The sequence below is a fragment of the Liolophura sinensis genome, chromosome 3 (genome assembly GCF_032854445.1).
Source record: "Liolophura sinensis isolate JHLJ2023 chromosome 3, CUHK_Ljap_v2, whole genome shotgun sequence".
NCBI classification, from domain to species: Eukaryota; Metazoa; Mollusca; class Polyplacophora; order Chitonida; family Chitonidae; genus Liolophura; species Liolophura sinensis.
The window spans coordinates 8,891,257-8,909,072 of NC_088297.1; the positions used below are offsets into that span (position 1 = coordinate 8,891,257).

At 40.1% G+C, this 17,816-nt stretch overlaps 1 protein-coding gene across 3 annotated transcripts in view; it reads left to right on the forward strand.

Annotated features, from left to right (window-relative positions):
- Positions 1 to 17,816, forward strand: part of LOC135463852 (uncharacterized) — a 38,737-nt gene that overhangs the window by 15,623 nt on the left and 5,298 nt on the right. Inside the window, exons 4-6 of one of the 3 annotated variants that reach the window (XM_064741306.1) lie at positions 1,671 to 1,768; positions 3,510 to 3,762; positions 5,089 to 5,390. The exons of 1 other annotated variant lie outside the window; for it this stretch is intronic. In XM_064741306.1, the coding sequence (XP_064597376.1) occupies positions 1,671 to 1,768; positions 3,510 to 3,762; positions 5,089 to 5,240 (503 nt within the window). In that variant the 3' untranslated portion in view covers positions 5,241 to 5,390. Of the gene's footprint in view, positions 1 to 1,670; positions 1,769 to 3,509; positions 3,763 to 5,088; positions 5,391 to 6,925; positions 7,849 to 17,816 lie in introns of those variants that run through there. One more of the 3 variants, XM_064741305.1, reaches the window with a different exon arrangement.

Genomic DNA, 17,816 nt, shown 5'->3' on the forward strand with positions numbered 1-17,816 from the left:
TATGTGAAAGGCTTTTTCGAAATGATAAGGTTTGATGTGTGTATGAAGTCAGCAAAGGGTTTTAAGGCCTAGAATTTGAGTTGAGCTGATGGTAACTCATTTTGTGCTTCAGTAACTCATAACCTTTGTTTGTGAATAATTTTGTGCTTCGGTTACTCAAAACCTTTGTTTGTGAATAATATATGTGCATCATGTAAGCATGCATTTATTTAAGCAAGTGCTACTCCTCCTGCTTTAGTATTTAACACCAACCTACATTTTAACATACTTAAATTTTCTAGATTAAAATGCTGATAAATTTACTAATTCATTTACTACAGGTCTAAGAGGTATTGGTTACAGGCTTCTTTCAAATGAAAGCTATTGAAAGATTGTCTAGTCTAGCAGCTCTATATATTCTATATTCTGCTCCCTTTACTGACTTGTCTCTAACTAGAGCTGAAGAAATTCTGTTCCTAGCCTAGTTCCTCAAGCTTTTCACATATGAAAGAGCAGCTTTCAGTGCGATATAAGCAGATTTCTGATCAGATTTTGGAGACAAAACTACTTTGTTAAAATGGTTCAGTTTCAGGGCTGCACAAAGACTATAATGTATATGTATACGTATATTATAAGAAAATGCTGACAACATCTTGCAAACTTGCAAAAAGGTTCAAGTATATTATAAGAAAATGCTGACAACATCTTGCAAACTTGCAAAAAGGTTCAAGTATATTATAAGAAAATGCTGACAACATCTTGCAAACTTGCAAAAAGGTTCAAGACTTTCATTACTCCTAGGTTAGATGCTCGTCAATCAGTTGAATTCTTGCTTCGGTATTTTGGAAATTCGCCTGTGATTTACAAGCGCATGGTACACGTATCAGTGTTGCCCTCGGGGGAAATCTTTCCCACCTGAAGGAACATGGGCGTAATCTGTGTAGTCTATGATTTGTGTGTGAATTTGCCATGTCATTTTGTGAGGAAACTGGTAACTTGGTACCCATTCATTTTAAAGTCCAGTCTGATTGACACAAATCTTTGACTGGACAGGTGTTTCTTCAGGTTAAATTTAGCGTCAAGTCAGTAATCTGAATTGCATGCTCATGTCCCCAAAATCCTCAACAAAATCGACCAGTAAATTAGAACTTGAGCTGTAGTTGGAAATCAGTTACGAATTTGAAGACTAAAATGTATTTTTCAGGTAGCAGTACCCAAGATAAACTACAAGGTGACCTGTAAAGACCAGATATCATTCCTCTAAAACGCGCACAGTTTGTTGTCAGATGCGTGGCGAATTAATGGTACTTCACATGTACCTTTACTGTAATCTTTGAACCTATTCGCATGTTTACAAGTGGTTTATTCAGGCCTATTCTGAAGGCAGTATTCTGTGTAGACTGATGAAATTATACTTTCTATGAAGCCCTGAAATTGGATATTTCAGCCAATGTAGTTTTGTCTCCAAAATCAGATTTAAAATGCGCATAAATTGCACTGAAAATTTGCTCTCTCCTGTGCGAAAAGGTTGAGGAATTGTGGTACTGTGAGGTTAAAATCATATGTATGACAATGTTGATAGTATTCGAATAGGTCTCATTTAGTATTACTGGTATTTTCTGCATATAAACGTTCAATTCTTTACTCATTGTATACAGCTATGTACGACAATTGTTTTCTGTGTTTTACAGAGGTGATTCAGATTCCTATGCAGACAGACATCACAGATCTGAAGTCACGTCCACCTCGTGCGGGAATTATGTCAGCGTCTCTAGCTGAAAGGTATAGTGTAAGTATTTTCTTTGAATTTCCTCTTCCAGAACAAGCAAAAACTTTCATGTTTGCAAATAATTAATGCAACCTTGACCCCATGTTAAGTGACTGCCCCATATTAAAACATAGGACACGAACAATACCTGATTGAACGACAGACTTGTATGCATGTAAGTTTCATAGTCGAATCCATATTTTGGTAAAATAGTCCGGCTGTAAATAAACATCACTGTCTGGAATTAACATACCAGTTGTGTAAATTTAAGTATAACAGAAACGTAAGAAAGAAGAGGGGCCTCCGTCTCTCAGTTGGTTACCGCGCTAGCACAGCGTAATGACCCAGGAGTCTCTCACCAATGCGGTCGCTATGAGTTCAAGTCCAGCTCATGCTGGCTTCCTCTCCGGCCGTACGTGGGAAGGTCTGCCAGCAACCTGCGGATGGTCGTGGGTTTCCCGCGGGCTGTGCCCGGTTTCCACCCACCATAATGCTGTCCGCCGTTGTATAAGTGAAATCTTCTTGCGTAAAACACCAATGAAATAAATAAATAAATAAATAAATAAACCAAAGACATCACTGATGCCACTCGCAAATTTTTATGCAGAAAAAGATGTAGATCCTCATTCAGTAGTAGTGGCGCTACGCCTAAACAAGTCTGCTTATGTCGCCCATTTTTCAAAAAGGGCAGACTTGTCGACTGGTGGCAGTGGTGTACATACAAGTGGTGCATGCATAATATAAGGAATATGGCCCATGCTTTGGCAGCCATCTTGGCTGGCAGGAAAATTTCCATCCATGAAACTGCTGTACGTGGGAAGGTTTTCCAGCAACCTGCGGTATAAGTGAAATATTCTTGAGTACGTCGTAAAACACCAATCAAATAAATAAATAAATAAATAAATAAATCATTATTCCATGTTGACCATCAAATTTCATAAACCGGGCCCAGTTGTTCGAAAGAGTATTAGCTAAAACTGGTATTAAGTCAATTTTATAATTAAGAATTTTAGACAAATTTAGCAGCCAATAAAGCTGACCAAAGTCTAAAGTTTAACAGCTGCAGGCTTAGTCCATATTTAATATACTGTTATGCAATTATTTTTGGGCTAAGTACAAAATAGAAGACTTGGTTTAAAGTCTGGTATTAGGTCTTCAAACAATTTTGAATAACCGGAACCAGGTATTTAATTATGTGGTGGATTTTAGTTTTCAAATTCATATGTAAAAACATATTACCTGAGGTTTGTTGTTTAAATATGCACTTTCAGAAGAACATTAAGACCCAATAATGATATAATGATTTTAGATGCCAACATCTATGTTTTTCTGACTAAGAAATTAATCATTCTTAACAAAAATCACTCAAGTGGCCCTATAAGGAAAACACTTAAGTGACCCCATAAGGAAAAACACTTAAGTGTACCTATAAGGAAAAAAACGCTTAAGTGGCCCTATAAGGTGGGTGGATGAATCCAGCAAAATGTGTCACTTGAAATATGTTAAACTATATTGCAATATTTCTGTTTTGCAAATTTTGATAAATATATGGTACTGTGTTGTGGCTTCCTTTTATAGACTCCTTGGCTACCTATAAAGCTAACCTGTTTGTTTAGTAATGATAACCTGAGTGTGGTGGGAGACAACAGTCATATCAACAAATGAAACTGACATTAAACCATTCCTTTGTTTTTTGGTAATTTTAACGTACTTAAAAAAAACTGTCATCACTTCCCACAGTTTTCATTGAATTCTTTCACAGATGGTAGAACTGGTCACTGGCACAGGGGTGTATCTGGACCAAGGTTCCTATAACCTGGCCTTAACCAAGTGTTGTCTGCCACCCAGAAAGACACGCCCAAAGAAAGTAGAACAAGTTAAGCACAACGATGGGCGGCCCGCGGCCCGTTACCTCTTGGGTATTTTCTTCTCTGCTGAAGATTTGGCCAACAGCACTACCTCGCACAAGTCTGGACGACCAAAACTAGATGATAGAATAATACAGGCTATCAAAGGTATGTGATTGTACTGTTTATGCACGCTTTGTTGTCAGGTTTAGCAAAATAGACAAGCTGGAGGCTTCTAAAGCCAGTCTACACTGGTACAATAACTGTCTTTTGCAGTCAGTCTACTGTGGATTCTATCAGCCTAAGTAGCCTTTGGCTAGAGTTAATTTGTTGTGACCAACCAACAGTGAATACTGTACAGATTCTGAGACTGTGATTAAGTCCACAAGCAAGTTCCATACAGTGGAATCTCTATGGAATACTATAGAAATGTTCCAACTGGATGGTACTCATATTCATATACAACAGTAACTGATGCCTTGTCGGTACTGTATGAAGCATAGGGTTTCAGTTCATGTTTCAGCTAGTTTGTACATGTTTGCGCAGCTGTAGGGGCCTCCGCGGCTCAGTTGGTTAGCGCGCAAGGGCAGCGTAATGACCCAGGAGCCTCTCACCAATGCGGTCGCTGTGAGTTCAAGTCCAGCTCAAGCTGGCTTCCTCTCCGGCTGTATGTGGGAAGGTCTGCCAGCGGCCTTCAGATGTTTGTAGGTTTCCCGCGGGCTTTGCCTGGTTTCCACCCACCATAATGCTGGCCGCCGTAAAAATAAGTGAAATATTCTTGAATACAGCGTAGAACACCAGTCAAATAAATAAATAAATACAGCACTATTTTGTGATTGATGCTTGAATGCTGCAATTCCATAACTTTACGACACACAGGTCATACGTTTGAGTTCGTGACTAAACCCTTTCATAAGCCAGGTCAACAAAGCACCCTTGCTTTTTTGTATGAATTAGCAGTTCTGAAATCCTGTTTACAATCATGACAAAGGTCTACTCTTTGTGCTGCCCATATTCACTTTGACCACTTTCATTTAGTTTGAGATATTTTTGTAAAATGTTCTTACACAAAGCCTTCTGGTTTCGGTCAAAAGCACCACGTGAAAATAATTAATTGATATAGAGTGAAGTTTGTTCTAATTGCTCTACTGTGCTATTTTAGGCATGATAATGAAAATGATGATTTCTTAACATTATGTGTTGTGATAAGTGTGTGAGCATCAATCTCATCCGCATGGGAATAATGAAACCAATGACTAATTTTAGACCTTTTTAAATCACATTTTCTTAGCTAAAAGTTCTCCGTTGAACAATGCATTTATTGCTGTATATATAGGGTCATAGTTATGATGTTCCAATATCTGTTCTGTTGAATTTGAAGCATTGTGAGCATCACCTGTTGTATTAAAACCATGGCCTTGTGAGTTGTCATCAGTGTATTATATTATTTAAACGCCAGTTATACTTTATCCGCTGTATGCATCTTTTTTGCAGTTTTCTGTGTGAAGAATTCCTCCTGTACACTTTCTGAGATCAGCATCGCCATCCGCTGTAAACTCACAGGCTTCAGAAGCAGGAGGCTACAAAAAGCTTATGCAGGCAGATCTGAGGGATATGACCACTGCCAGAATATATCACACACGTGAGGACAAAATTCAGGTGGCCTTAGGACAAAAAGCAAAGACCAATTTTCAGTAACGAATCCAAGAACGGACATGGGAAAGATTGATGTGACTTGGATATGAAGTGTGGATATACCATAGACAATACAGGATGGAGCTTGTGGCTTTAGCAATGAGAAGACATTGTGAAAATAAAGAATATATTACTCAAGCCGTTGTCCTGTTATTTTATAGGGACTACATTTGATTAGTAGGCCACGCATGGAGTAGGTGTTCGTCTAAAGCCAACTACCAAGAAACAAAATATTGAAGAGCATGTAGTCTTGTTGGGGTAGTAATAAGGGCAGGAAATTTAGGGTCAGTGGTATAAGATCCACATCACACCTTACGAAAATAGGTGCCAGATAGCACCTTTAAAGGTTTCTAGGGGTTTCTATATTTTTTATATAATAGAGGAATTTCAGTGTTTACACCAGTTGTTTCAAGGGTTAAGTGCAAAATGTCTGTGCCGTGCAAACCGCTATATACCATTGAGAACTGTTGTCACTGTGAGTTAGCCGGAGAGCTTTTGACAGTTCAGTGGGGCGTAGTCATTTGAAGTCATTATCAACATCATATACTTGATGTTACAGGACCTTTGTTGAGGTTGTATAGGGAATGACTGCATCGAGGAATGAAGTGAATCTCTGAAGAGACACTGTAATTAACAACCTTATTTAGCTTGAAACTACATGAAGGCCTGAACCAGCTGGAAGAGAAAATCGGTAACTGCCACGGGAAAGATCATCCGACTACATCAACAATGTGCCTTTTATTACATCAGCATGGCCCTGGTGTTAAGACCTGGGATCAAACCCGGGCCATGCCAAAGACTTCAAAATGATACTCGTTGCTCCCTCGCTTGGCGCTCATCATTGGGAGGTTAGAACAAGTCAACACGACTGATTGGTCCGGTGTTTGTATAATGTGACTCAGTAGGGTGTCATGTCTGGTGTCTGAAGCGTGATACATGTACTTCAGTGGCGGCATGACCTTTGCGGCATGAACTCGCCATGCCACAATGAGACACATAACTGAAAAATTAATTATTCGACGGGAAATTCCAAGCACACATACATAATATATAAACCTCCTGTTTTTTTGGTGTAAAATTCCTATATTTCTTATATGTTTTTGTCATCTCTAGCCAGATAAGCTCACAGTCAAACTCTCTGTCTGGTGATTTATCGCAATTGTTTTCATTAAAGGTCAGATCTAGCAATTATCTGCGATGTTATGCCACAATTCCCGTAGAAATGCAAACGACTAGAGAGCAAAACTAAAGGCAGTGTAATAGATTGCATATGGTCACACGTATTTGCCAGTAAATTCCGGCCCTTTGTCAGTTTACGTCAGGGTTTTATTCCAATGCATTTGGAACAATAGATACCCAAACTCACAGTAAAAATGTCAAGAGGTTATTTTTCAGAGCTAGTTATTTGTGATAAAATTGAAGTGGTCACAATGTAGCCTGTAATGTGGTTTTGCCAACTTAGCATAACGTCTTGTCCGGTATCCAGCCATTCATCCATGACTTAACTAACCCGTGGATATCGAAAATGAGTCGTGGTGGGCGCGTAAGCTTTCCAAAAATGTAAATTTGTATCTCGAATATGGAAATTGGTCTGTCTTTCTCCCTCTCTCACGTTGCTCATTGGTTTCTTCGCCAGACCGTTGCGGTGATTCTTCCATCCGCCAAGTGTCTCCACTTCGACAGACGACAGGAGGACCTATCACGTGGTATCGTGAGGGCGGGTTTTACCACAGCCTTGAGGACAAAGCGGAAAGTAACAGGTTTCGTCGATCCAGGATAAAGAACCCAGAGACCTACCCTAAAGCGCGACTCAGTAATTTGGTGTACGCTGTGTCAGGATTCGAAACCTGGCTATGGTCCGGGCCTTACAACGACAAGCGCTGGATCTTTGAAATACCTCCAAAAACATTGGACAACTACCTGACGGAGTTCTTCACCACTATTAAGAGACCGTCCGGTGCTGATTACAAAATAGACTCATTCCGATCGCTTCGTTCCAACATCGAACGCTACCTTAAAGAATGCGATTATCCCGAATCCATCACTCGTTCCCACCTGTTTTCGCAGAGTCAGAATGCTTACGCCAACAGAACGGCACAGCTCTCTGAGAAAAGCAGAGAAGTTCAAGAATCGACACTCAGTGATATACAACTCTAGCCTTTCTGTTAGTAGTGCCTGTAAACTCGGCTGTTTTAAGCTTTGGTGACGATAAGCGGTCTGCATAGTTCGTGGGGATGTTTACAATGTCTTTCTTTTCTTGAAGATGACTCTTCTTCCACCAAAAATGATATGCTGCTACAAGTCTGTATACTACGCTTTTGTTTTCTAAATCTGGACAAAGTTACGTGATTTAAATTTCCTCCACCCTAAAAAGTGGCCACTCTCAGATAGGCAAATAGTTCTTGAATAGGGCGTTAAATATGACTAAACAAGTACATTCATTTGTATTCGTATACATGTAGATAGATATCCCACTCGCCATTTTTGTGGCGAAAGTTAAGATGACAGTCGTGTCAGGGTGACGCGTGTGTGGTCACTAGATGCGCTATAGCAGTGCAATGAAATCCATATACTGTATCGCTTCAGGACAGGTAATGTTGAACTTCACATTCAACCGTTGGTTGACCAGATCGAACGCATTGAACGGTTGTGAAAAATCATTAAAACTGAGACAGCCTTTGAAAGAAAGCGTGACCATGGGAGGGTGACAGTGAGTTGTTGGTCACGTGAAAAGGTTGTCGACAATTAGCCTGTTATTATTGGCTATTAGGCGCCATGTATACATGTACGCTGAACTCCCTCATATATGTAGAGTTGTATTACATATTACGGGAACTACTGCAAATGGTCTAAAATTTAAATAAATGTAGCTGTTTCTGAAAGGGTTATTGATCTGGGAAAGGTTTTCTTGGAAAGTAGTTTGATATCGTATTCTGGAAAAAATGTAACTTTCGTGACTAACGATATATTTTATTAGCGTTGTTTGTTCATAAAAATGCGCTGTCTGAAGCCATTCTTTAATTCAAATACAGATGATGTGTGATGCAATGGTGCTGACCGTTACGCTAGCGAACAGAAGTAGTCATGGTCATGAAGGGAGCATGGAAAAGTGACGGACACATGTTCTGTTGCATACTTTTTTATTTATTTACCGTTGTATTTATTTCAAATACATTCCTTGGAATGGGATGTGAATTAGCTGTTTTTTTTTAATATAGTGAGCTGTCAATTACAGCGAAGGAGTCTTTGAGCCCAATGTTTGTTGTTTCGTAATAATTGACAATATTTGACACTTTGATTTATGTTTTTGAATGACTGATGTTTTAACCTAGATAAATAAATGTCCATTGTGTTACCTTAGCAGTTTAGTATTTTCATTGATTTTACACGCTGTATATGTTATCTTAATCTTCGTAAGCTGGATCTCGCGCCGTTGTCAACGTATTTGTGCCGTATGACTGACTGGCTGCCCAAGGTGTAATAATATGCATATTTACAAATGTGTAAAATGAGCATGTGTCGCAGCTTGCATTGCATTCCACCCCCAACCCAGACCCCGAATGCCCATCCCGTCCAGGACATGCCTTTGTAGCGGGTTTTTGCGAAAATATCTTATAGACTAAACAGCTCTATAATAACTCCTAATAGCTGTTTTGTAACAAAGCTTACGGGACGGTTGGACAACGATAGCTCTGTGAGAACGTTCACCATGAAGCTTGTTTTTAATGACATGAACATACAGTTGAAGTGATAATTGCAGAACATCACAAGAACTGCATATATGTTTCGTTAAGAACAACGAATTGAAAACAACATTCTTGAGAAACAAAATCCCTCACAGCAATGTGTCTATTTTTACTGAAAAAAAAGTGTTTGTTATGTATTGAGTCCGCGCTGCGGCTAAACAGGATAAAATCAGCGTATTTGGCATTTTCTTTTCGTCCTTTTACTTTGCCCTGACGGAGGTAACTTAAGGTTCCGAAACCATTGTTCTATAATTCAAACTTTCAACACTTTTTGTCCGATATACTAGATTTGACACGTAAAATAAATCTTCGGACTTCTGTTCCAGTGATATCAGGACTTGGTCAGAGAAGCGATGACGTGATGTTCGCTCTGTCCACAGCTTTTCGGGTGAACCGCACTAGCGAGAGGCCCGGAACAGGGAACGACTCGAAAACCGCCGACTCGGTGTCTTGTAAACAAGCCAGGAGGCTCCGCATCCGGCGCATCAATGAAATCCCGAAGAAATCCGTGGTGAATATGGTCAACGCTGCCACGACGTTTGAACGTTGGCTTTGGACGCAGCCTTACAACGACCTTAGGCCAGTCAACGAGATCCCAGCGGATGAGCTGGACGCGTACCTTTCGGAGTTCTTCGCAAATATTAAAACGGAGTCCGGGAGTGATTTTAAGTATGACTCCTTCCTGACCCTACGCTCTCATCTCGAACGATTTCTGAAGGAGACGGGATATCCCTGTTCCATTATCACTGATCAAGAGTTTCGCAGTAGCCAAGCCGTGTACAAGTCCAGAACATCGTATCTAAGCTCGAAGCATAGCAACACCTGAACTAAAAGTGAAGGGCTAGCAACACAACAAAGTGAAAAGCTGGCGACACCTGTGCGTGGAAGTGGAAGACTAGCAACACCTGAAAGGAAAAGGCTAGCATTGTAAGACACTAGCACAGCGACCTCAACACCTGGACGTGAACGTGAAAAGCTAGCAACACCTGGATGTGGAAGCGAAAAGCTAGCAACACCAGAAAGGAAAGGGTTAGCAATATAAGAGACATGCAGCACAGAGACAGCAACACCTGCATGTGAAAGTGAAAAGCTAGCAACACTTGTGGGTGGAAGTCAAAGGCTAGCAACACCTAAAAGGGAAAGACTAGCAACACCTAAAAGGGAAAGACTAGCAATATACGAGACTTGCAGCACAGAGACAGCAACACCAGCACGTGAAAGTGAAAAGCAAGAAACACCGGAATGAGGAAGCGAAAAGCTAGTAACACCTCAAAGGAAAGGGCTAACAATATAAAATGCATGCAGCCCAGAGACGCAACACCTGCGCGTGGAAGTGAAAGGCTAGCAACACCTGAAAGGGAAAGACTAGCAATATACGAGACATGCAGCACATAAACAGAAACACGTGGACGTGAAAGACCAGCAACACCTGAAGTGAAAGTTAAGGAAATAAACACAAATTTGAAAAGAAAGACAATAGGCGTAACTACATTAAAATGAAATGGAAAAGCGGAAAAGTGTCGATAAAAAAAAAACAAATCATTTTATGATGTTCTTACTGAGAAAATACAGACAATATCGTGTAAATTCGTTCTTTCATCTGCATTTTATGACATTAAAAAGGCGGAAAATGGTATGAGAATAAGCCACAGGTATTAGTATTTAATATATTCCATTGAGACGTGATGAAGAAGGTGATCTACTACATGTAACTTTAGACGTGGTTTAACCAGTCAAATGTGTTTGAAACTGACAAGTTTGATGACAGCATCAAAGCTGCACCCAAACCCCATTCATGTGTATATCTTGCTAAATCCAAAGAGGTTATTGGTGGGTTTTGTGAATTATCACGACCCGCCACGAGCAGCCTTTACCTTATTTCTTATTTATTCCCATTTATTACAATGCAGTAAAGGTTTAGTGCCAGTCAAATGTGTTTGAAACTGACAAGTTTGATGACAGCATCAAAGCTGAGTTCAGATTCATTGAAATTTTATAGATAGAATCACAAGTCAAAGGTCAGTAAGATTGACATTTTGACCTGCTATGTCAGTTCATATTTAGAGTGTTGCTATTATGCAGATATCTTTAAATCCGCTACCTGAGTACGGCGTAAAGCACCAGTCAAATTAAATTCACTGATATACAGTGCGCTGGTCCCCGGATCACGAAGAAATCTTACACTTACGTCATAATTTCAAATCACTTGTGTATTGTTATTTCTTACGTAACAAGGTCAAAATATTGCTTGACGACGTTAAATCTGGGTAAGTTATTGTAAAATGAATTTCAGCTAAAATAACGGAAAGGAACGTATCATGTTTAACGACTGAAATTTTGACTTAAGTCTAAGATCGCCTTGTGATCTCGGGGCTTAATTCATACTGGTTAAGGTTTCAAATAGAGCGCAAATGACTTTTGACCTATTCTTACCTGTACAAAAATGAGTTCATATTTGAATATTTAGCTGGTTTTAGCGGAGAGGTTTTACTCACGAAAGTTCCTGGTCAATCGAATCGTATCCTTATGAGATTTAATGTACAGATTGTATGTTGCACTATATACATAGTGTATAGGCAATATTAAGATCCTGTGGTTAAGTAGAATTTGCCTAACTATCGAAAGTTTTTAAGCGCTTGAAACGGATTTACAAAACTGAAGTACATTGTGTACAGTAATTGCGTTATCAAATATGTATGTAATAGGTTGTTCATGTGAACAAGGCAGAGTGGGTATGACCAGCTGCAGAGAGTACAATTATGAAATTATGATATATATATATATAAGAAGTAATATATATATATATATATATATATATATATATATATATATATATATATATATATATATATATATATACTTCTTGTACAAGAATTCAGTAGCTTAGCCCAAGAATAAGGAAAGGATCACAAAAGCGCTCTTTCTATCTCTCCGACATCATTAAATACTACATGATGCTTTGTTGGTGTGATCGCGTATGTCAATGCAAAGCAATTCACTTTACTGCATTCTTGAATCGTTCAATTTGGCGGTACTTAGCTATCCTCACAGCAGTTTCGTTGCGCTCCTTCCATTATCCTAACGGTAATTTAAAGGACCATCAGGATTTAGTGGAGTTATGACATAATCATTATCATTTATTCATTCTGTCCGAGGATTTATGTATAGCAGGCTGTTGTGGAATTTAGTCTGAGTACCATTGACCGCGTATCTGTATTTGGCAAAGGTCGCCAAGATTGTCTGATTTCGAAATATGGGCGTTCTGCGTTCCAGATTACAGCTTTGTGGTGTGAGCAAAGGCTCACATCCCCGTAGTGATATCAGGATATGATGATTATGACTTGTGTAATGGTATGTAATTGTTGCTGTTCTGCGGATACAGTGAATGCGCAATCCAATCAGGCATGTTAATTGACATAATTCTCAAAACAAAACACTTTGTTTACCTAAGTTGCTGTGAAGTATGAAAGAATGATTATGGCTTAAAGCCACATCGGCAATATTTCAGCCATATCGTGGCGACTGTGCAATACGAGAAACTGAGAGTAAGTAACTTCACTTAGAAATAGGTGAGAAATTGGAAATAAGTGCTGATCAATTACTAGCATTTCAGCATTTTGTATGATTTAAAGCCTTTTCCATCTCGTATATCAGCAAAGTAGTTGCATGGTGTCAGTGTGTAAGATGCAAAACAATGGTCAGATCAACAAATGGAACGTGTACATGTTGACTGTAGAAACGTTGAGTTTCGTACGTACGTACGCACGCACGCACGTACAGTATTTTTAGACTTTCATATTTCATCAGGACAGGTTAACGGCACAGGTATTCAGGATAGTCCCAGGGTGTATCGGTACTTAACATTTCGGCACAAACTTTAAAAGCAACATTTCGACACATGATGATAAGATTGGGTTATCATCATAAAGTTATGTTTTATTGATAATTTCACCCAAACATTCCGGGCCTGATCCATCCGAAGAAAAAGTTCTTTTCTGTATATATATATATATATATATATATATATATATATATATATATATATATGTTTCACCATCCCTCTATACCAGGGTATACTCATCCATTTTGTTGGGTCACGTTTCTGCATGGTGTCTGTGCTTAGTCCACCATCTGGATCCTTGTTACCTCCTTTGATTTAGAACACAGGGTCAGGTACTGGCCACCCCCAGTGTGCAACTTGCAGGTGTTTCATTGGCTGAGATATTCTCAGGGCTGTGGCGCTGAATTCAAAAGTAAGAACTGCTAGGAGAACATTTTCTTCAATTTTAGGGGAAGAAAAGTCTTTAATGCCTTTGTCTTGGTGTTTGTTGTGTAACTGAATACTGCTGAGTCTTGTTTCGTACCGAGTGAAATCCCGAGAATGCACACTCGGGATTTGACTCGGTAGGAAACAAAGTTCAGTGGTATCGGATTACACAACAAACACCGCTACGGCTACGGTGTTACACCCTTAAACCACAGCTTGTACTCATAAAAAGTTACCATTTAAATGGAAGAATGATTTGAAAGGTAGTAATTCGGTGCGGCCCAATTGCAGTATAATGTCAAAACTTCGGTACATAAGCTACTTTATTATTATTCATATAAACTGGAATGGTGAAAACAATGACCTAATCGCCATGTGCTGAAATCTACTGGGCCGAAATCTACTGGGCCGAAATTTCGTGGGCTCCTTCACTCAGGGTTCAGTATTGCCATAACCTCAGTCAGCCTTGTTAGACTTGCTCGTACACATTGTATTGAGGTTTCAATCACCAAAATCGTGGTCAAGGTACAGCAGTAAGTTCTACGTACCACATTCCAAAAAATAATCCCTTAAATTTAACTAAGTCTGTTATCTGAGTGATGCTAGAATGTATACTGTTATTGTGGCAGAGTGTAGTTAAACATAACGCACATATTCTATTAATTCAACATAACCATTGTATTAGGCTAACATGATATTATTTTGAATATCACAAAAAATTGTGTTATAATAACAGAATACATTCTCCCATCAGTCGGACAACAGACTTTCTGGTAAATTTAACAGATTAATTTTTTGAGTGCACAATTTATGCCAGTCAATACAAATGACAACATCTTTATTGTGTGATTATCAGTTATGTACATGTAACGATATAAAATACATCTCCAACAGTCAAACTTCCTCATTCCTTTCATTTGTTAGCGGACGAGTCTTCTCGTGGCGATGTTCGGCGCTCTTCCTTGGGTGGTCACAGAGGACCCTGGACGTCAGGAGCACCTGTCAATCCTCGGAGAGTTGATGGTGCTTCCATCCGGCGCAGCTATATCGTCAACGTCGAGGATATTCCCAAGCAAACTGTCACCAACATGATCTCAGCCGCCGGCAACTTCGAGCGCTGGCTTCAGGCGAGCCGTCACGGAGATGGCCGGAGTATCACGACCATTCCACCGGCGATGCTTGACTCGTACCTTGTGGAGTTCTTCACCGCCGTGAAGCGACCGAGTGGTGAAGACTATAAACTCCAGTCACTGCAGACGCTGCGCTCGCACCTTGATCGTTATCTAAAGGAATGTAAATACCCAGAGTCCATCACCTCATCGCAGGTGTTTTTTCGAAGCCAAAAAGCATTTGCGTCCAGAAAACATGAGCTGATGAGCCAAACGACATCAAATGAGGGAGAGACGCGCGTTAACCATATGTTCATGGAACGTGCTTTGGTGGCTGATATAAATTCGCGCCAACGTGACAGCCGAGCCAAGCTCAGTGATGCAGACGTAACTTTTGCAGGAATCAGTGAGAACTCCACATGGCCCAGCCTTTGAGGATTTTGAAACTACATTCAAACACTCAAACATTTTACCTCAAGAAGCGTTCTTCACATTCCATGGCTATGTATTGTGTGAAAAACAAATTGTGTCATATAAATTACACATAAATGAGTCGAAATAATATACCAGCTCATCGTCTTAATTTCTGGTTTGTGTAAAGTAAGTCATTGTAATTGAAATGTCGGTGGAGCTTATGCATGCTGCTGTATAAAGTGTGTGATCGAATCTACTCTTAGCCTTAAATTAGGAATGTGTTGAATGGCGACAGTGTACCCCGGGGGCTCTACATCGTTCCTTCTACTCAAAAGGGCCTTTGTGTAACTGAATATACTGTTGAAAACAGCATTAAATATAAAGCACTCCGGCATGTAAATAGAAATTAAACCCAGAGTAGAAACGACATTGTGATAATTGGCAACTGATCAGCATACTTACATCATATCTTACACTGAGGATTTATTTATTTATTTATTTGATTGGTGTTTTACGCCGTACTCAAGAATATTTCACTCATACGACGGCGGCCAGCATTATGGTGGGAGGAAACCGGGCTGAGCCCGGGGGAAGCCAACGACCCTTACACTGAGAAAGCTCTGTAACTAAGGCTTGACTGAGATGCAGTTTTATACATTGTTAAGTACATGCATCAGTCGGTTATGTGCGTAGAAGATCAAGTATTACAGTAAATCTAATGACCAAGAAGTGTATCCCGGAAGAAGCAACATTGTTCAGAGACGACATGTTCGGTGAAATGATTGTTTCTAACAAAACTGAAATTTTGAATTGTTGACAGTTCCTCAGCAGGCATATGACACCAATACAAAGTTGAATTTTGTTACATTTGTTTTGTTACTGTGCTCTTTGGTATTGACCGTTCTTGTGGAATCAGGGGCTAACAATCAAATGGGTGGACTGAAATACTGGTTGCATACACAATACATGTGAATTAAATGACGCAGATATAACATGTATTCTGGTATGTCGAGGGCAGTGTTCGTGTGACGCGGAGAGATATAAGATTACTGCAAATTTGACGTCAAGTTCCCTGAAAAATTATCACGCTTTGCAGAGTTTTATATCGCATAAAATTACAGCATTTATGGTGTATTAGTGACGAGCGGGTATACGGGTCTTTACTTTCAATCGCTAGGACGCACGAGGTGTGGGTTCAAATCCGGTCTTAGTCTGACCGGGAATTTGTAGACTCGCTCGCTTTTACTGTTCTTCGGGCCTTGGTGATAATAACCGGTCATATCGCTCGTGGAAAGGTTTGTCAGTAACTTTCCAAGTACCTGTGGTTTTGCACTGGTCATTCCGGTTTCCTTTACCCATGAAACTTATCCAGTGAAAAAAGTTTCAGTAACAATAAACAACAATAGAAAAAAATACGTCGTAAGGGCCAAATGGTAAATCTCAAGACGCAGTGTAGATGTACACAATTAAGAGAGTGGTGTATGTGGTAAGCTATACATGTTGCATTGTCAGATCAGAATTTTTAGAGCGTCCGCTTCAGGAGCGGTAGATCCAGGATCAGTCCTGAGTCGAGTCACACCTAAGACCTTAAAAGAGGAAGTTGTAACTTCCTCGCTGGGCGTTCAGCATGATGGTGATAGTGCAATGATTGGTTGACCCGTATCAGTATACCGGCTCGGGCTGGGCGGCTTACTTGCCTTCGGTAAGCCGGCTCAGTGAGGCAGCACTAGATAAAAGAGCGGTGGAAATCCGTCCTGCAACAAGAAGGCACATCACATGCACTCTTAAGAATTCCTTTGTCGTCATATGACTGAAAAAGTGCTGAGTACGACGTTAAACCCCAAGCACTCACTCACTCATTTAATGAGAGAGCTTTTTGGGGGCTGTTTCAGGTAGTTTGAATTTGCTCTTGTTTTCATCGAAACATATCCACCCAGGACACGTCCCCTCAGCATGATTTGTTCGTTTATGATTGCAGACACGGGTTTTAGAGAAGGGCCGTCACCCCTGGTTAAACCAACGACGTCTGGACAGGGTGGGGATACAGAATTGCAGCCAATTCGCTGGCAGAACTCGTTCTCTCTGATCACAAACAAAAGGAACATGAATGAGCTGAGACGAAGCAGGATCCGAAACAGACACAGCCTGTCTCAGAACACCGTGGATAATTCCGTGAGCGCCGTCAGGACGCTGGAACACTGGATCTGGCAGCGACCCAAGTGGAAGGAGAACCGATGCGTCAACGATATTCCACCGGAGGAGTTGGACAAGTATCTAGTAGAGTTCTTCTCCTCGTTGTCCCACTACAAGACCTACTCCTTCAGCGTTCTGCGCAGCAACCTGAAGCGGTATCTGGAGATCACGGGCTATCCGGCCTGTATCAAAAGCTCTCCCGTATTCGAAAACAGTCGAAGGGCATGCTCGGAAATGCTGCGCAAATTTAATATGGTCAAAGAGTCGGGTTTCCATTGATGTATTGTAAAGGCAGTGTTATGACATTCGGACTTTCTTTTTCTCCGTACTGTAGATAATCCGTAGCAACACTAAACTACTTGCTCATCCTGAAACAGATCGACCGAATTTACTGTTCGTTTACTGAAACGTCGACCCGAACATGCAATAAAGCCATCTAGTTTTTTTTTTTCAACATAAGGAATTTATCCTTTAGAGCCCTGTGCCATGTGTTCAATGTCAAACGTACGTTCCTGCAATGAAGTAGATCTGACTACAGAAAGCCATAACGTGGTTAGCGTGCTAGTGCAGCTCAATGCCACTATATATGGAATTGTAGCAGGAATATTGAGTTTCTTTTTTTTCTCACATGGTTAGACCGTCTAATGAAGAACATACTCCTATCTTCACTTTTCCAAAAAGCTGGTAAAGAAATTCTACTTTCAACACTACCAGTATCTGTCCTCAAAATAAGAAAAAATAGAGTAAATGTTAATTAATTTGTGGCGTACAAATCAAAACAAATCTTCCCGTGAAAGA